Consider the following 19,579-nt stretch of genomic DNA (forward strand, 5'->3'; position numbering starts at 1 on the left):
ATATAGGCCTTCACACCTCATCACTCAGAACATTCATCAATCACCGGCTGCTCCAAATTCCCGTTTGTCGCGCCCGACAAAACCGCCCGCCAAACGACTTCAAAGAGGGCACCGCCGCCCCTGACGCCTGGGGGCAGTGACAGCCGAGTGCCAGCCGATCGAGGTCACTCGTACGCCCCGGGGCTATTTCGGCAGCCCGGCGACCTCGGGGGGGGGGGGCGGCCTGGGGGGGGGGGGCTGAGGGTGACGAGGGCACCAGTACCACTGCCGAGATGTTGGCACGCACCGACAGATAGAAAACAGAGACGCAGTGTTGACGGTAGATAGAGATGGCAGACGCAGCCGCAGACGCACCAGGCAGGAAGACACATCAAAGATCGGATAGTGAGAGGTTGAGATGATGTTCGAAAAATGGCGCACCGAGGAAACACCCCTTCCATAAACAAAATATGAGACAAGATTACTAAGAGCTTTTCTTCTTTTATCTGGTGTTTAACGTGTTTATAGTGTTTGCCTACTGCTTAATTTACTTTACTTTTAAAATGTAATGGCCTGGTGTTTTAGGTATGTGTTTTAACCCGCGCCCTGCTGGGGGGGGTGTTTGAACACCCCCCCTTGTGGTTTTTCGCGAATATCTCAAAAACGGCGGCGCGGAGCGCCGCCGTTTTTGGTACACCTTATCATACATCAATTCTACACATGTTGTGAAAATTTCAGACCAAGGTCATTCAAGGTCAGGTCACCAGGTCACTTGAAGTGACCTCACCTCATAAAAACTTTCAATGTCTGTCATAGCTACACCGAGTGACCGATCGCTTTGAAACTTTCAGCGATTGCTAAGAGCAATAGCATGTACAAAATGTATATCTCAGAATTTTGATATCGATGACCTAAGGTCAGGTCAATTTTGCGACCTCCCCATTATAAGTCAATGGGAGAAAATTGAAATGCGCCTCTTTTGGATGAAAGACATTATACACACTCCCAAACACCGAATTACAAGTGGTTTAGACACACTGAACTTGGAAATGGTGTCCGTGACCCTTGTTTATGCCCTGAGGTCATCTTAGGTCACGAATGGTATCTAACAGTTTTTCGCAAATAACTTTTGATAGAGGCATGCTAGAGCGATGAAAACGCCTTAGATGTGTTCTGCTCGACGATACGAATCGACTGATATGCAACATGACCCTTTCCGGTCAGGTCATGACCTTGACCTGAGGTCAAATTTTCAAGTTGAACTTTCAAGGTCAAGTTATAGTTCATTCGATGCGTCTTGACGAGAGGAACACGATGCCGGTAAAAGTAAGCTCGTACAAGGCTTGGGTCAAAAGTTATTGCAGAAAAACTGTTTTCGAAAATATCGGCTATTTTTGCAGTTTTTGCCCCCTGCAGGCAAAACCGTTGACCTTAGGTCAAATCTGAGAGAATTACTCAGAAAGGGCGTTAATAGGGCTATCGAATGCGCTTTTCCGCGGCGCTGTAGCTCTATTGGTTCCCGAGTTATGCGTTGGCTTCTTGGAAATTTTCGACATTCGACCTGGAAATCGGCGAAATTTTGCCTTCAATGACCTCTGGTGACCTGACCTTTGACCTGACCAAAAAATTGACCGAAGTGATTTCGTCATTATTTTTTACGCTCTTTCGAACGCCGCCTTCCGCGTATCGCTACGTGGCCCAGGAGCCGAGTTACAAGGGGGGGGGTGTTCAAACACCCCCCCCCCCAGCAGGGCGTGGAAATCCAGGACCCCCAGCAGGGCGCGGGTTAATCCTGTGTTTTAGTAATGTATCATCTGACGTGAGATCAGAATAGCCACTGCGTGGATGGTCTCTACAATAAACTCATACTCATACTCATACTCATTTTGCACATATCATTCCCGGGCACGAGTTAATTATGTCGTGTTGATTTGAGAAAACTGAATCGTTTCATTTACGAAACGAGTGTTAATTTATTTTTGTTGATTTCATGGAACAAGTTAACATAAAAAAATAGATAGGGTACCCATCAACGAGCACCTATGACAAGTAAAACGAGTATGTAAAACAAATCAAAGTTTGATTTATTGCTTGTTTTAGAAAATACTTGCAAAAAGTTTCCTACATGCCTATCAATCACACATTTCAGTTATTTCACATGTCATTGACCATTATCACATTTTCCGTCCTCATTCCACCAAGAGGTGCTAAAACGCTGCCCTATTTGACAGCCGGCGGCTGATTTCCCCGGCCGCGGCTGGACCAATCAGGTCACAGCTGCCCGGGCGGTCCACCCAGGGTATATAGAACAACGGGTACACCAACGACGCGGAAAGCGCCCATTTTACCTGGATGAGTTACATGGTAGGTGATATATTTTTTGAATATGGAAAAAAATAGAGTATTCTATTCTGACGAGTAAAACCAAATTCATAAAGCAGTTATTTTTTAAATATATGTACCAGAAATAACATACTGACCATAGTTTAAAACTTAGTCTAAAAATAGTTGAAAAGCGTATAGTTGATACTAAGATGGAAGGAATCAATGGAAGGCGGAAATGGCGCAGCTGTTTCATTCTTAAAACGTGTTCGCAAGCAGGATTTACGTAATGCTAGCGACATTTATTAATGTAATCGGGGACGCTGATTGGTTGACCGGGTCCGTGAGCAGTATCACTAATGTACGCCAGTACAGGGTTGAGGCAATGTGCGCATGCGCAGGAACTTGTGCTCTCATGGAGGGGCTTTTGGTACCTCGGGCAGCGCCCAATGCTTTTTGGACCTGTTATGGCCTCCGCATCGAAAAACGCTAGATAAAAAGGTTGTAGAGGAGGCTTGAAGCTACCTTTCCCCACAATAATATTGGCACTTTATCTTTTAGCTTACGTGTGAGGCTCGCTTGAAAAAGGTCGATTTAACATGGAAACCCTATGGGGTAGTAGTTTTTGAGCGCCCATTTGGCCTAATGCTACCAACTGTTACTGGCTACCCCTGGGTCCACCAATCATCTGCAGTATCGATTGGTCGGCCGGTTATCGGCGGGATGGTGGTGGAGCGGGCCGCGGGGATGGGCCGGAACCCATAGACTCACAGCTCACAGGCTCACAGGATGACGCGGGACTCGCAGGGTGACATGAGACTCACAGACTCACATGAAACTCATGGGATAACGTGAGGCCCACAGGGCACATGAGTTTCACAGGACCACAGACCCACACGCTCACAATGCCTGTATGCTCATAATTTCACAGGCTCATAGGCTTAGAGACTCAAGGACTTGCATAAGGTCGCACAAGACTCGCAACACTATTGCAATAACTCACCATGTCAACGTAGGAAATATGAAACCGGCAGCCATAAACTGAAAACTTCCGTCCAGACTTTTACTTTTCCATATTTACGAGACGGTGCGTTTGCAGGTTGACTAAACTTCAGCTAAGTTGAGCCTACACTAGGCCACTTTCGTGTCGTCCGCTTGTTCGCATCAATGATGTACGTGTTTCGGCAGAAACTAAATCATGTAAAGAACCAGTAGGTAAATACATCAAGTAAAGAACCAGACATGCTGCCCAGTGGCCTTATCAACTTTAATAGAACCACGGTTTTTATATCGTTCATAGACACACGAAAAGGGTTTGATGTAAATCTACACTGAGATCAGTCGTGTTATTTTTAAGTTTATCTGAATTGTCACATGTGTTGGTTTCTTGAAAAGACGGGCAGACGGGTAGTCTGAGAAATGGTCAGAGGGACGGACGGTAGACGGACGGATAACGTTTACATTTTACTTCACTCTTCTGTCTGTCCGTAGGCTGACAGAACGGAACGGACGGACAGACAGACAGGCAGACAGACGGACAGACGGACGGGACAGACGGTATGGACAGACGGGCAGGCGAACAGATTGACGAACGGACAGACGAACAGACAGACTAACCAATTGCAATGGTCGAAGGATGAAGAGCAGAGTGGATTTAATCTACTGAAGATCACAAATCACCGCCACCATTAGTTCCAAACGACACAACGTCCACTGTCCAGTGCCCTGCCGCGACTAGGACTGCAGTGATACACCTGACATTGTGCGCCCCTCCCCCCTCCTCTACCCCCCCCCCCCTCCGTCCACCACCACCCTGGCAGACAGACAGACGTGACTACTCCCAGACCTCCATCTGGAAACAGTTACCGGTCCCTGACCGAGACGAGTCGGCCAGACCGGGACTACGGCTCATCGTCTCTGATCTCGGGCCGTGGCGGTCAGTACCGCGCAGCCGTGAACGGGATGAAAGAGAGACGTGATTTGAGACTAATAAAACAGTCTAAGCGGCGGGGAGAGTTATGTCGGGTGTCTGCATGTAAACCCACTAGAAACATCTGATGAGTAGGAAACACAGAAAACGAGCCTCGGTAAAATTTAAGTTATCGAGCACTTAAATGCACGGACCTTCATATTTACATTTACGTTTTATATTTCACTGCGCCCATCATTGGGAGCCAATGCCGTTACTGTTTTCTTTTTCAATAAACGAAGCTAATCTAAACTAAACCAAACTAAGGTAACTGAATTTGACGTAAACTGCCCACCAATACAGGATCCCAATCTGCGATGATATAAAATAGATATTTGAACTGCAATCGTACACATAACACTTAGCCAGGTTCAAACACCTCTCTCTCTCTCTTTCTCTCTCTCTCTCTCTCTCTCTCTCTCTCTCTCTCTCTCTCTCTCTCTCTCTCTCTCTCTCTCTCTCTCTCTCTCTCTCTCTCTCTCTCTCCCTCTCTCTCTCTCTCTCTCTCTCTCCCTCTCCCTCCGCTCCCCTCCCTTCACTCTTCCCGTATTCCCCTTCTCTCCCCACTCACCCGAGATATCCGGAAGGGCGTTCCGGCCGCGCCGTCCCCGTGCATCCGGAAGCCCCACGGCGGCCCGCCCTCCAGTACGATCTCCTTGGTCGTCATCGGCTACAGCTGAGGCTTCCACAGGACCGTGTAACTGTAGACACCGGGTACCGCGTGTAACGGGACACGACCTGGGGGCAGTGCTGCCTCGGCTGCCCTCTCGGGGAAATGTCAGAGTGCACCGGGTGGAGATGTCGGTCACCGATGACGTGCTGCTGTCATCATTCCGCCGCAGTCATCATCTCTGTCATCTGACACGGGTCAGGCTAACGTCGCTGTCAGGTGACACTCATTCACCCCAGAGACCGTACGGCGTGCCGTTAAGTCCCGAGCACCCAATCAACAAATGGCAAAGGCCAAGATCGTTCAAACAGTGCCTTCGGTCATTTGTCAATCACCCAGCTCCGCTGGTGGTTTCACTGGACTGCAGGCCACAACAAACCCACGTGTGATAGGCTTCTCTCCATGTTAGTCACTGGCTCAGTCAATCCACACTCGTTTGTCAGTTGTCACACCGATATACCCCTCTCGCTGTCACTCTCAAACACCGGTCACACCACGTCCGACCGACGACCCGCCGACCTCCACCCTCCCGGCGACCACATGGACCGCGACTGCCTCAGGCGTAAACAGAACGAGTCGCCGCCGTCGGCTGGCCGGCGGCAGCTGAGCCGGCCACATCGATCGGTCAGAGAAGGTAACGACAGCGACATCTATAGAGAAAAGGTGTTGCTATCAGCACCACCTACCAGGAATGGATGAAATATGAATTGTGTATTCTTTGTGCCTATGCATTCCTTTTGGATTTAGATTTGTATATGTTACATTGAAAGTTGTGTTTAAAATATGATTTTGAACACATTTCTGTCTCTTCTCGATCCATTCCTTTCCTACTAAAATCCGATTTCATAAGACAGGAACTGATGCTGCAAATCAAGTAGCTCAGTTCAGTTCTTTCAAAAATCTACTGCTTGACATTTTTCTTGGAATGAAGGTACTGGCTCACATGAAAAATGTAATGATTTCTACTAAAATATATTAAAAATCAGAATTCGTTTTAATAGTTTTATACGGACTAAAAAATATTAAAAGTGTCTGCGTTTTAGCACAAACATCCTGATTGAAACCTCTGCGCCATATATGTACAAATCCAAGGCCCTAAAACCAAGGCCCTAAAACATATACAAATCCTCTTTGCCTGCTGGCTAATATTGTGTGTGGGGTGGGGCGCGGTGAATATAGATTGCAATTTGTTATTTTTCTGTGATTTGTTGTGGCTTTGAAGACTCAAACATGGAACGAGCAAACGTCCAAGAAGCGTTTCTTTCTGAACGTGTAAAGTACTTATGTTCTTGCGGCTTTTTGAAGCCAATTTACCGAGTTTATTTCTGTCGGCACTGCCAGAAGATAAGATGTGGAAACTGCGTCTCGCAGGAGGTAATTTATCTAAATTGTTGATGTTGGTGTGTGAACGGATGACAGGTTCACTTCGCACAGATTTATTGCATATACCCACGAGCTTAGATTATGAGCATTGGCATCAGCCTGTGTCTTGCATTCTTCCGCAGATGGACTCGACGTACTGCAGTGGCTGCTTGGAGATGATGTCCAATGTGGAGGCGGGGCTGAAAAAGAACCGCTGCTCCACATGCAAGGACTGCCCCTCCTGTGGCCACACCCTCTCCACCAGGGCCACCAGCATCCAGGTGTGGAACGTAGCAGCATGCCCGAACGGAACTTCTAAGCCAGCTGAAAGTTTGATTACCTACCTCAGTTGGGCAAACTAGACTTTTGGAATCAAAATATGGAGGCATCAATAATTTGATTCTGGTGGGAGGAGCCATGACCAAATATGGGCATGGAATCAATTTTTTGATTCATTTGGGTACACTTTTGACTTCAAATGAATCGTTACGGTTGAAAAAAGGCCCATGACGGTGAGATTTTTCTTTTAAAAGGCAGAAAAATGTGGTAGGTTTGCAAAAAGTGTTACCTCAAAGCTAAGAAATTGTCCCTTTGGCCTTGTGAATGGGAAAAAGACAGAGCCACTGTCCATCACGTAAAAGCTGTTTTGAGGAAATCACACTGTATGTTATTTGTGTATCATGAATCACATACTAACCAATCAGCATTTGTGTAAAATGGCAAAATGAAATTTTTAAACCCCTAATTATCATTGTTGTAGTGCTTTTATATTATTTATATGGTTTTTACCTGTTGCTTCAGTTTTTGTATTCTTGACATTTAAAAATTGTGAATTGTTATCAAATGTAGTGAAGGTAAAGTACAACAATGCTATAGGTATCAGTTGTGGTGCTGAGGATATCACTAAATGAGAATAATAGCAAGATAAATGCTGTATTCTTGCAAGTCATTGTTGCCTATCTGTTAACATTACCTGTGAATCAAAATAATGATTAGCCAGCTGATGGGGAATCAATATTATGATTATCTGTTTAAAGTGAATCAATTCCTTGATTGTCTTTCACTACCTATAGAATTCAAATTGTTATGAAAGGAGCAATATTATTTTGCTTAGGAGATAGTTCAAGCATTTCTGTTCAAGATCAGGCATGCTCCTTCTTGAAACACTCTCTTATTTTTATGTGATTGGTAAGTTAGAAATGGTCTGCATTTATGCCCAAAAGGAATCAATCTTTTGATGCCTCCATATTTTGATTCCAAAGGTCTAGTTTGCCCAACTGACCTAACTGAGATTCTTACCAGGGTCATTGGTAGTCAGCTGCTCATTCAGCAGTTTTCTACTTTGTGAAAATTGCCCTTTGCGGACGCCCGTGAAAACAGGGCGCCGGAGGGCATATTAGTCATGTGACATTTTTAACTTGTCCCCCTCCGTGGGCCTTCTACATGCTAAATGTCACGTGTGAATTTCATGATCCTTGATCAAATCGCCCCAGGCGCCCTGTTTTCACCGTCGTCCCCCTTTGCACATCAGCCTCAAAGTTAAAAGTAGAGCTGAACTGTGTGATCACTAATCAGGGACCATAAGTTGATGGCAAGTTGTAGAAACAGTTGTATTCATTCCTCTGAAAAATACAATGTATACCACAGAATTTCATGAAAAGAAGAATGACTTATCTCATGCCACTGATCACTGTCACTGCTCAGCAAATGGCACTGCAGATAACTTTTAGATTGCTATTCTGACCAGACCTCATGAAAGTAAGTTTTTTTCTAGCCTAAGCAACGCACCGTTTTTTGTTTTTTCCATTTTTATTTTATACAAGCTGAAGAAGAAACTTCCTGATAAGAGTAAATGAAGCTGACCTATCAGACATTTCAAATGATGCAAATAGTTGGCATCATTGACTATGAGGCTAAACAACAGAGGAGATGACTTGCATGAACAATCAATGAATGGAATGAAAGTAGCCATTACATCAAATCGATATTATTTTTATTTTTGTATGTGTAGTTAAATTCACTGGAGCGCCCATTGAGTAGCAATATTTCCTAGCCTATCATCACTGATGCATTCACAGAATACGTTCTGTTCCCCAGGCCCCAAGTATGGAGGATCCGACCAAGATCGTGCCCAGGAAGGTCTACTACGTGGCCTGCGGGTTCTGTCGCTGGACATCGCGCGACAGCAAGCTGCCCGACCAGAACGTCGGTCAGTAGCTCACTAGAATGTCTGTATTGTTTGTCAGAATGTTGGTCAGTAGCTCACTAGAATGTCAGTATTATTGTCAGACCGTTGGTCAGTAGCCCACTAGAATGTCAGTATAGTCAGTCAGCACGTCGGTCAGTAGCTCACTAGAATGTCAGTATTGTTAGAACGTTGATCAGTAGCTCACTAGATCGTCGGTATTATAGTCAGAATGTCGGTCAGTATCGCACTAGAATGTCAGTATTGTTAGTCAGAACGTCGGTCAGTAGCTCACTAGAATGTCAGTATTATAGTCAGAACGTCGGTCATTAGTTCACTAGATCGTCAGTATTATAGTCAGAACGTCGGTCAGCAGCTCACTAGATCGTCGGTATTATAGTCAGAATGTCGGTCAGTAGCTCACTAGAATGTCAGTATTGTCAGGCAGAACGCCGGTCAGTATTGCACTAGAATGTCAGTATTGTTAGAACGTTGATCAGTAGCTCACTAGATCGTCGGTATTATAGTCAGAATGTCGGTCAGTATCGCACTAGAATGTCAGTATTGTTAGTCAGAACGTCGGTCAGTAGCTCACTAGAATGTCAGTATTATAGTCAGAACGTCGGTCATTAGCTCATTAGATCGTCAGTATTATAGTCAGAATGTCGGTCATTAGCTCACCAGAATGTCTGTATTGTTAGTCAGAATGTCGGTCAGTATTACTCCAGGACGTCATTTAATTGCGGAGCACGTTTGTCGCTATCTGATCGTCGTCGGTCGATACCGAAGCATATAATCGCCGATATTGTAATAAAACTCTGGTAGCCAGCAGATCAGGCGGCCGCCGGGGTGAGCTATCGCACCAATTTGCGATATTGATTATAATAGACATGCGTCAAGGTCTGTCAGCATTTGGCCAGTTTGTCAGCACCCTGCTAAGCATCTCAATCCTCATCCACAAATCATCTATAAAATCATACATGAGGTGCCTGGGCACGTTCGGCTAATTATGGTGAGAGAACGAACTGGAACGTTAGTGGAAACAAGCTCCAAAAGTGGGAAGATAAGCTCGAGAATTTATATGTAAGCAGTGTGCTGTTTGTGATCATAACTTGTGAAGTAACCCTCGAAGAATACCTTGCGTTATTGCGCAAAGTTGCACTGACTCCTGTATGTTCTGAGGTGCGACGTTTGTTTTGCGGCAGCGTCTGGCACGTGGACGGAGTTTGAGAACCCCGACTCGGAGCGGCTGACGACCCTCTCCGACAACTACCGGGCGCTGGCCGTGCTGGAACGATCCGCGGCGGAGCAGGGCAAATACGGCCGGCAGGATAAGTGAGTTGGGGGAGCAGGGGGACCGGAGCGGTCTGCGGCCGAGCAGGGCAAATGCGGCCGGCAGGATAAGTGAGTGGGGGGGGGGGGGTAGGACTGGAGCGGTCCGAGGGGGGAAGAACAGGGCAAATACGTCCGGCAGGATAAGTGAGTGGTGGGGGGGGGGGGGGCAGGGCAAATACGGCCGGCAGGATAAGTGAGTTGGGGGGGGGGGGGGGGGGGGGCTTGAGCGGTGCTAGAGGGAGAAGGGCAAATACGGGCCGGCAGGATAAGTGAGTGGGACCGGGAGGGGGAGGACTGGAGCCGGGTCCGCGGCGGAGCAGGGCAAATACGGCCGGCAGGATAAGTGAGTGTGAGTGGGGGGGGGGGAGGAAGGGCGACTGGAGCGGTCTGCGGTGGAGCAGGGCAAATACCAAATACGGCCGGCAGGATAAGTGAGTGTGAGTGGGGGTGGGGAGGGGATGATATCCTACAAATGCCAGGAAGTCTGGTACTGTGATGGTAGACGATAGACGTCATATAGAGACGTCGTATAGATAGACAAGACGATAGACTGTAAGTCACTTGGCAGGCAGGTACTGCCTGGAGCTAAATTCTTTGAATAAGCTGGTCAGGATGGAGGTGAGGGAATGTAATGCACTTCATGCTTCTCTGTGGTGTGCTCATCACCTCATGTTGCTCCATAAAGCCTGCTGTATGACGCTCCTCGCTCTCTTTTCCCCATCAGGACGCGCCGTTTTCTGGAGGGTAAGGGCAAGTTTGGCGCGATGGCGCGCGCCACCCGCAAACAGGCCGGCCTGCCGCCGTCCCGCTCCCTGGTTACCGCCAAGGTGAGTGTGGGTGGGACGACTCCAAAGTGACCGGGGCCGGGCTGCGTTATACCGTGACAGGAGAGCTGCTTGGGGTCTGGGGGTGTGGGTGGGACGATTCGACCAAAGTGCTTAGTGTCCTGGGCCTGGCTGCATTATACGTGACAACAGAGCTACGTACGGGGGGGGGGGGGGGAGCAGATGAAGGGTTTGGCTCTGACAACCTACTGAGGCTGGTTTAAGGGAATGGAGGCGCTGTACAACAGCTTGCTGTATGATGGGGCTTCCTCCTGTGCTAGGGTCCGGCTGCTCGGAGTTGGTCCTAGAGATGGGTCCTGAGCTGTTTAAATCTGTTAATAGGAATGGATGCTGCTACTTGCTACTGGTATGATATATCAAGCGAAAATGGCATGGTGTGTGAAGATAGTATTGATAACTTTGTCTTGTCCATCTTTCACTCACCCATATTGTGACCATACCAGGACCTGGACGCCAAAAGCCTGACGGAGATGGCAGAGCCGTCTCTTCCACTGAGCCTACGAGTACAATAACCCCTCCTCCTCCCCCAGGACTTGGACGCTAAAAGCCTGACGTAGATGGCAGAGCCGTCTCTTCCACTGAGCCTACGAGTACAATAACCCCTCCTCCTCCCCCAGGACTTGGACGCTAAAAGCCTGACGTAGATGGCAGAGCCGTCTCTTCCACTGAGCCTACGAGTACAATAACCGCTCCCTCCCATCCCCCAGGACCTGGACGCCAAAAGCCTGAAGGAGATGGCGGCGCAGCCCTTTGACGAGGCCGATGACGCGCTGCCGGAGTCGGCCTTCACCGAGCCGCTAGTGCTGACATCTGGTGAGAGACACGACAACTATCCCGCTACAAACGTAGCTGAATTCACGTAGTAAAAATCGTAGACACTTTACGATGGTTGTTATCAGTCTCGACGCTAATTTAAGTGTTTGGTAGAAATCGTGATATTATTATTGATACGTACTTAACGTACATAGGTATTTCTATTAATGCGTATGACTTTCTTATGTGTATTTTTTAAGATATTGCATTTCTGTGTCTTGTGATCTCAATACCCAAGTCGATTCATCCCAGAGTCATTCAGTATTTACTGTCACCATTGAATTGACGTGTCTGTCTCTGTAACAACCGGTAACAACACACCCGTATTCCTCCCCCAGTGACGACGCTAGCCCAGCGTCTGGCGTTCCCCCGGCAGTAATGTCTGCCTGTTTCCCCAGTGACGACGCTGGACCAGCGGCTGGCGTTCCCCCAGTGATGTGTATCTGTCTGTCTATAAGTTCCCCTACTGACGTCTATCTGTTCCCCAGTGACGACGCTGGACCAGCGTCTGGCGTTCCCCCGGTAGTAATGTCTGTCTGTCTGTCTCTCCCCCAGTAGTAATGTCTGTCTCTCTGTCTATCTGTCCCCCCAGTGACGACGCTGGACCAGCGTCTGTCGTCCCCCCGGCAGTAATGTCTGCCTGTTTCCCCAGTGACGACGCTGGACCAGCGTCTGGCGTTCCCGGAGCTGCAGACTGAGCGCCAGGATCGTCTCCAGCCGCAGCACAAGCACGCCGAAATGAAGCGCTCCATGCGCTGCCGGTATTGCGACCACAACCTCAGCAAGCCAGAGTACAGCTGCATCAGCATCAAGTTCAGGATCCAGCTCAACGCCTAGTGGGTAGCAGTCCTGGTTTCGGATGATATGCTCTGTGCTATCTCTTAGTTTCCTGTGGAAATAAATATCTTCGGGCCAAACACATTTCTAGGATCTAAATTTGATTCTTTGATTTCACTTCAGTTTCCGACGTAGATCTCGAAGTGCAAACGAATTCGGATAGGCTCGTCGAACTACACTGACCCCACGTGACCTCAGACTTAATCCGGCCGACAGCCGACCTCTGAGCTCTGACCTTTTTTCTGCCCCCAGCTACCACGTGCCGGACGTGAAGATTCTGTCTGTCGGCGAGCTGCTGGTCGGACAGCAGACTGAGACCGTGCTGACCTTCAGCAACCCCACCATCTACCCGGTAAGAATTCAGTAGTCGGCAATCTAACCCAGTGCTGACTCTCAGCAACCCCACCATCAACCCGGTGAGAATTCAGTAGTCAGCAATCTAACCTAGTGCTGACCTTCAGCGACCCCACCATCTACCCGGTAAGAATTCAACAGTCGGCAACCTAGCATAGTGCTGACTCTCAGCAACCCCACCATCTACCCGGTAAGAATTCAACAGTCGGCAATCTAACCTAGTGCTGACTCTCAGCAACCCCGCCATATACCCAGTAAGGATTGAGCTGTCAGCATCCTATGTACCTATGTGTTATTCATCAACTAAGGTCATTAGCACCTCAATAATGAATCGAACAATGACCCTTAGCAGCTGCATCACCGCGTGTGCTAAGTGAAAAGTATTTGTGTTCTTGCGTAAGAATGATGATAATGGATAAATTATAGGTACTAAAGCGGTGCCTAGCCTTACCGTTGTGTCTTCGTCAAGTGTCAGATGTCACTGAAAATGACACTGACTCCGTGTCATCACTCCGTCAGATGACAATTCGTCTGGAGAAGTACCGTGAGCCGGACGAGGAGGAACTGCAGGAGAACCCTGATCCCGAGCACAAGGAGAGTTCTCTGCTGAGACCAGTCACACTGCAGAGGTGAGAATCCACACAGCTCTCTGCTGAGATCAGTGACACTGCAGAGGTGAGAACCGCGATCCGGAGCAGAAGGAGAGTTCTCTGCTGAGACCAGTCACCCTGCAGAGGTGAGAACTGAGAACCCACACAGTTCTCTGCTGAGACTTGCGATACTACAGAGGTGAGAACCTGGACCCCAAACACAAGGAGAGTTCTATGCTGAGACCAGTCACACTGCAGAGGTGAGAACCCGCACAGCTCTCTGTTGAGCCTGAATGGTTACCTTACAGAGGTAAGTACTCACACAGTTCTCTGCTGAGACTTGCGATACTACAGAGGCGAGAACCCGGACCGTGAGCACAAGGAGAGTTCTTTGCTGAGACCAATGACACTGCAGGGGTGAGAATCCACACAGTTCTCTGCTGAGACCAGTCACACTGCAGAGGTGAGAATCCACACAGTTCTCTGCTGAGACCAGTCACACTGCAAAGGTGAGAATTCACATGGTTCTCTGCTGAGACCGTTCACGCCGTAGAGGTGAGAATTCACATGGTTCTCTGCTGAGACCGTTCACGCCGTAGAGGTGAGAATTCACACGGTTTACGGAACTCTGACCTTCGCTGCAGGGTGGAGCCGCGCGTTCAGCAGACTGACTAGCCCATTCTGCCCTCCGCGCCCGCTGAGCTCTGTATACCTCTGTTGAAATCTACTGATCTCCGTAGACCTCTGTTGACATCCACTGACCTATGATGACTTCTGTTGACCTATGCCTGACCTCCACTGACCTCTGTTGATACTATGTTTGCGCCTGTTGACCTTCACTGAACTCTATTGACCCCTTTTGACCCCTGTTTACCCCTTTTGACCTCTATTGACCTCTGTTGACCTCTGTTGACCTCCCCTCAGAGTGGAGCCGGACATCCAGCAGACTGCTGAGCTCACGCTGCCCTCCGCTGACTCCTGTTGACCCCTATTGACCTCTATTGACCTCTGTTGCCCTCTCTCCAGAGTGGAGCCGGACATTCAGCAGACTGCTGAGCTCACGCTGCCCGCCGCCGAGGTGGTGCTGGCGCCCCGGGACGACTCGGCCGAGTTTGACGACGCACCGAGCTCCTCCGAGTTCCGAGACGACCCCAGGTCAGAGGTCATCTGAGGCTCTCGTGCGGGGTCAGAGAGGTCATTTACGGCCGTATTTGGGCCATGTGGTGCCATACATAGTTCCGGGATGACCCCACGTCAGGTCAATTAAGGATATCGTGGGGGTCAGAGCGGTCAGAAGCGTCGTCTAGATCAGGGACGCTCAGATCACTGCCGATCAGAGGTATCATACAGATCTGCAGGCTGTCTCGGGAGGTCAGGGAGGCTATAATATAGGAGGTCGTCTTGTTCAGGGCTGATCTTAGGTTAGGCTGATCTCATGTTAGGCTGATCTCAGGTTACATTGGGTCAAAAAGAGCCATTGACTTATGTAATGGGGAGGTCGCGAAATTGACCTGACCTTAGGTCATCGATATCAAAATTCCGAGATATACAAATTGTAGCTACTAATGACCTAATAATATCCTGCGACTTTCAAAGGCCTCCGACATCTACTGTAGCTCTGGCACGGTGACAAAGTTGCAAAAAAGTGACTTGAGGTTGGGTCATTCAAAGTGACCTGGTGACCTGACCTTAAAAGGTAGGAGGTTCAAACTTGCACACCATGTGTAAAATTGATGAGGTTATAGTCATATCAAATTTCGCGGCGCTACGCGCCGCGGTTTTCCCGCTATTCGCGAAAAACCTCAGGGGGGGGCGGATATCCGCCCCCCCCCCGTCGGTGCGAGGGTTAACGAATATTTCAGGCTAGTTAGGATACTCACTGTAGGTAATTCGAGGCCTTCGATACATTTTTTGTTGTCTGAGATCTGAGATATAATGGCCTCGGATAAATCTCCTCTAATTCTCCTCCCCCAGTGCGTTGGTGTGGTGGCAGGCTAACTGGGTCCGTCGAGTCCCCCCCCCCCCCTATAACACCCCCTCCACTCCCCCAGTGTGGTGGTGTCTCAGAGTCACCTTATAACACACACACACACACACACACACACACACACACACACACACACACACACACACACACACACACACACACACACCCCTCAGCGTCGTCGTGTGGCGCCAGGCCAACAAGGTGGCTCTCCGTGTCCCCCTATAACACCCCCCCCCCTCCGCTCCCCCAGTGTGGTGGTGTGGCGTCAGGCCAACAACAAGGTGGCTCTCCGTGTCCCCCTATAACACCCCCCCCCCCGCTCCCCCCAGTGTGGTGGTGTGGCGCCAGGCCAACAAGGTGGCTCTCCGTGTCACCCTATAACACCCCCCCCCCTCCGCTCCCCCAGCGTCGTCGTGTGGCGCCAGGCCAACAAGGTGGCTCTCCGTGTGCCCGTCACACCCCTGCCGTCTGCCGGCGGCGGCCGCTGCTCCGCTGCCCTGCTACTCCACTACAGCTACACAAACACAATCGTCACTGGCGAGAGCAAGCAGCCGCAGACGCTCAAACTGCGCGCACGGCTCGTGGTCGATCTTGGGCAGGTCACCGCCGCAGAGGGCAGTGGTTAGAGAGGCGGGTAGGGTAGGCATGGGACCGGCGAGAGAGCATTTGTAGGGCGGATAGGACAGAGAGAGTGCAGAGAGGAATAGAGGGGGCAGGCGATAGAGCGGCAGGGGAAAGCTGCTAAGGCTGGCGAGATGGGAGCGAGATGAGACAGCAGTCAGAAAGAGGAGAGATTGAGATAAGGAAGAGCTGTCACTTGTCAGTAACTAGATTGGAGAGTATTCAAGAACAGCGATGTACGGGGAGCAGCTATAGGCTGAGAGAGTCACTGATGGAGCGATAGCCGTGTTTGGCAGGCGATTGAAAAGAAGGGAGAAAAGCGGAGGTAATAAAGGAGGGTGGTCACCAGCGAATGAGGAAGATAGGGAGTCGTAATTGCTAGTCGTAACGAGTGAAAGAGTCGTTAGTTGGGGTGTGTACTATCATGTGGAGGGAGACGTTTGGGATGCACAGCCGGTGATAGCTATCTTTTGCATCTGCTGACGGCGAAAATACTGGCAAAAGCTATCCTAACACTTCCTATTTATATGGTGTGTGAAAAGATGCCTTTCAAGTGAAGGGAATGCTGGATCTTTGCTTTGAGACGGCGCTTTGAGCAACGGTAGCCCACTATGTGGCTAGAGTGTCTTTGGGTGTTGGGCTACCGGTTCCCTACTGCCATCGCTCTCAGCGCAGCTGTGTTTCTATATAGAGAATGTGCCGAGGGGGGATGCGATCGGGAGGTCCTCGTTTGTGATCCGCTGAGGTCCATGACAGAGGTCTGGGTCCGTGTAGGTTACGCGTCTGTAACCCCCAATTAGCTAAGAGTTGGGTCGTGCACCTTTGAATTGAAGGCTTTTCAAGTGGTCTGGCTTGGACTCTTTCTCCGGTGTTGCTTTGAGTGTTGTGTGTTTTGAGGGAGATTGTAACATATTTTCTGTCCCTTAGACGAATGCGTTTCTTGCTTGTTTTCAACGGAATTGTGGATTACCGTTGCTTATTATTTATTCAGTGTTGTGATTGCCTGGCTTTTGGTCGCAGGCTGCCTTCTTAAGACTTTTGTTATCGTGGCGCAATGTAGCTGTGCTTTGAAAGCAAGTTTGGAAACTTCCACGTATCTGCTTACTGCTATGTGGATACCAGGCACTTTATCCCGTGAAGGAGTGATTGCCTGGCTTTTGGTCGCAGGCTGCCTTCTTAAGACTTTTGTTATCGTGGCGCAATGTAGCTGTGCTTTGAAAGCAAGTTTGGAAACTTCCACGTATCTGCTTACTGCTATGTGGATACCAGGCACTTTATCCCGTGAAAAGGCCCACCACAAAAAGTTCCTTTTTGTGGTGGGCCTTTTTGAGCTTCCAGCCTGTAAGGGACGTGTTCCGGTGAATGTGACTGACTGGCTTTTGTTACCTTCTTTAGGATTAGGGGCATCTTCTTTGAAGCCCCATAAAAACCGCACGTTGCACTCTAAATGCACACTGTTCTTGTTGCGCGTAAATATAACTAAGCACGCACTATAAGGTGTTTTCAACACGTGGAAGTCTAATGGAGAAGACGACTGGGCGAGCTGAGAGTTCTGTTTACTCAGACAGTGTTGATCCGTCAGCGTCAGCGTAAAGCAGACCTTTAGTGATATCGTGATACCGGGCCGATCCGCCGACTGACGGACACTGCTCTATCGTGATATGAACAAGGGAATCGGTTCCACCATGCGCCCGTCTCCCATACGATTGCCAGTCCCCGTAGACCGAGTTTTGCTCACGATAGCAGCAGCTTTTAGGGACTAGTTGTTTACAAGACAATAACACCAGTCTGGGGACTACAGCGATTCACAGGACAGTAACATCAGTCCCTGGAGACTGCAGTTATACACCGTACAATATTTCCAGTAACTGGAGACTGCAGCTGTTAAAAGACAGTAACACCGGCTTGGAGACTACAGTTATACACAGGACAGTAACACCAGTTTGGAGACTGCAGTTATACACAGGACAGTAACACCAGCTTGGAGACTGCAGTTATACACAGGACAGTAGCACCAGTTTGGAGACTGCAGTTATACATAGGACAGTAGCACCAGTTTGGAGACTGCAGTTATACACAGGACAGTAGCACCAGTTTGGAGACTGCAGTTATACACAGGACAGTAGCACCAGTTTGGAGACTGCAGTTATACACAGGAAAGAAGCACCAGTTTGGAGACTGCAGTTATACATAGGACAGTAGCACCAGTCATTGGAGACTGCAGTTATGCACAGGAAAGTAGCACCAGTTTGGAGACTGCAGTTATGCATAGAACAGTAGCACCAGTTTGGAGACTGCAGTTATACACAGGACAGTAGCACCAGTTTGGAGACTGCAGTTATACATAGGACAGTAGCACCAGTTTGGAGACTGCAGTTATACACAGGACAGTAGCACCAGTTTGGAGACTGCAGTTATACACAGGAAAGTCCCAGTAAACATGCCGACGTCGGCCCGACGTCGGGGTGACGTCGGCAACTCGGCATCGGCATGCCGACGTCGGCCCGACGTCGGTCCAGCCTCGGCACGACGTCGGCTGGATGTCGGATATGCCCGCATGTACCGACGTCCAGCCGAGGTCCAGCCGACGTCGGGCCGACGTCGGACCGAGATCAACTGCTGAGGTCCAGCTGTTGGGGAGCGACACACGGCCGCCCGGCCGGCAGTCGGCGGCGGGCGCCGGCCGCGAATCCTGCAGCTCTGCCGGTGATGACGCGGCGGCTGCGGCGGCCGCTGATTGGTCGGTGGGCGCCCAGCCCCCCTATATAAGGCGGTGCATCGCCGGCAGCAGTCACCTATCCGTGCTTCTATCCTCAGGATACTGAAATCCTTCTCCTCCAAGCCGCAACCCTCCTCCGGGCTGGACAGTCAACTTTATCTCATGCGGGCTGCTCCCTTGGAGCGGCACCGCTGCTCCTGAGGGAGCGCACCCCGTAGCCGGGTGCAGTGAGTGCCTTGGGGCTGGGTGGCCTGTCCTCTGGACGGGCTCAGCCCCGGCGACTCACTAGGGTGCCTGCCCAGACCAATGTCTCCCCCTAATTCCTATCATCCTTCCGGCTCTGCAATGGTCTTTTCGACCGAAAGGGCCTAACCCAACAAAACAAAAAAACAAACGGCAGCAGTCAGACGCTGAGCGGTGCGCTCGGCGGTCGGAGCTCCGGGGCGGCAGCGAGGAGGGAAAGCTGACAAGAGGTCCAATGGGATAATCGGGGGTGACTGCGGATTGCGCTGGCGTGTACCGTACGATCATTGTAAATATATTGATTAGCTGAACCGAGGTGTTTGCCGGTGGATGCGCGTCCGAACAACTGGCGCGGTCGGTAGGACTGTTCGGAAACAAGCGGACGCGCATTCATTGGCTTGCATCACCCCTAAAGTAAATTTCAATCTAATTTATTTTAATTGGCCTTAGTACAGCAACGTAAGATGGAGAGAGAATTCCTACTTTTGACTAACTTTGAGAATTTCACGGGGGAGAACAAACAGGCATGGGGTCAATGGTACCGACGATTCCGGGCAAAGACGGCTGCGTTTTCCGAAGAAAAACGGCTGCAGGGCCTGCTCAGCCTTCTGCAGGGCGGCGCCCTGGATTACTTCGCCTCGCTGTCAGAGGATGTCCAAGGAAATCTCCAACAAACAGTAGCCGCATTGGAAGCCCGCTTTGGCACGGCAAAGAACGCAATGCAGGCACAAGCTGAACTGGCAAGCAT

The 19,579-nt window shown here is 49.7% G+C and overlaps 2 protein-coding genes across 3 annotated transcripts in view; one reads left to right on the top strand and one right to left on the bottom strand.

Annotated features, from left to right (window-relative positions):
- LOC122373658 (protein transport protein sec31-like) overlaps positions 1 to 5,493 on the bottom strand; it is an 86,182-nt gene extending 80,689 nt beyond the window's left edge. The window contains exon 1 of the mRNA XM_043351946.1: positions 4,842 to 5,493. Within this exon, the coding sequence (XP_043207881.1) occupies positions 4,842 to 4,937 (96 nt within the window). The 5' untranslated portion in view covers positions 4,938 to 5,493. The remainder of the gene's footprint in view (positions 1 to 4,841) is intronic.
- Positions 5,494 to 6,073: 580 nt separating this feature from the next.
- LOC122373660 (dynactin subunit 4-like) lies at positions 6,074 to 16,831 on the top strand. Of its 2 annotated transcripts, none has more exons than XM_043351950.1 (11): positions 6,074 to 6,314; positions 6,446 to 6,583; positions 8,400 to 8,511; positions 9,693 to 9,822; positions 10,547 to 10,649; positions 11,375 to 11,480; positions 12,133 to 12,316; positions 12,570 to 12,669; positions 13,191 to 13,300; positions 14,288 to 14,416; positions 15,655 to 16,831. In XM_043351950.1, exons 1-11 carry the CDS (start codon positions 6,171 to 6,173, stop codon positions 15,872 to 15,874), a joined length of 1,476 nt encoding a protein of 491 aa, XP_043207885.1. In that variant the 5' UTR covers positions 6,074 to 6,170; the 3' UTR covers positions 15,875 to 16,831. The 2 variants fall into 2 exon arrangements, with proteins under 2 accessions (XP_043207885.1, XP_043207886.1); XM_043351951.1 differs by lacking the exon at positions 15,655 to 16,831 and adding an exon at positions 15,422 to 15,479 and having other exon boundaries at positions 6,088 to 6,314.
- The last annotated feature ends 2,748 nt before the right edge of the window (positions 16,832 to 19,579 follow it).

The sequence above is a fragment of the Amphibalanus amphitrite genome, unplaced genomic scaffold, assembly GCF_019059575.1.
Source record: "Amphibalanus amphitrite isolate SeventyFive unplaced genomic scaffold, NRLGWU_Aamphi_draft 001531F_arrow, whole genome shotgun sequence".
NCBI lineage: Eukaryota > Metazoa > Arthropoda > Thecostraca > Balanomorpha > Balanidae > Amphibalanus > Amphibalanus amphitrite.

Bases quoted from the DNA above. Each gene is read 5' to 3' on its own strand.
- LOC122373660 (XM_043351950.1), top strand. From the start codon at position 6,171: ATGGAACGAGCAAACGTCCAAGAAGCGTTTCTTTCTGAACGTGTAAAG. The intron at 12,670-13,190 runs GTAAGAATTCAG...TCACTCCGTCAG, and splicing joins GCAACCCCACCATCTACCCG to ATGACAATTCGTCTGGAGAA. The intron at 14,417-15,654 runs GTCAGAGGTCAT...CCGCTCCCCCAG, and splicing joins GAGTTCCGAGACGACCCCAG to CGTCGTCGTGTGGCGCCAGG.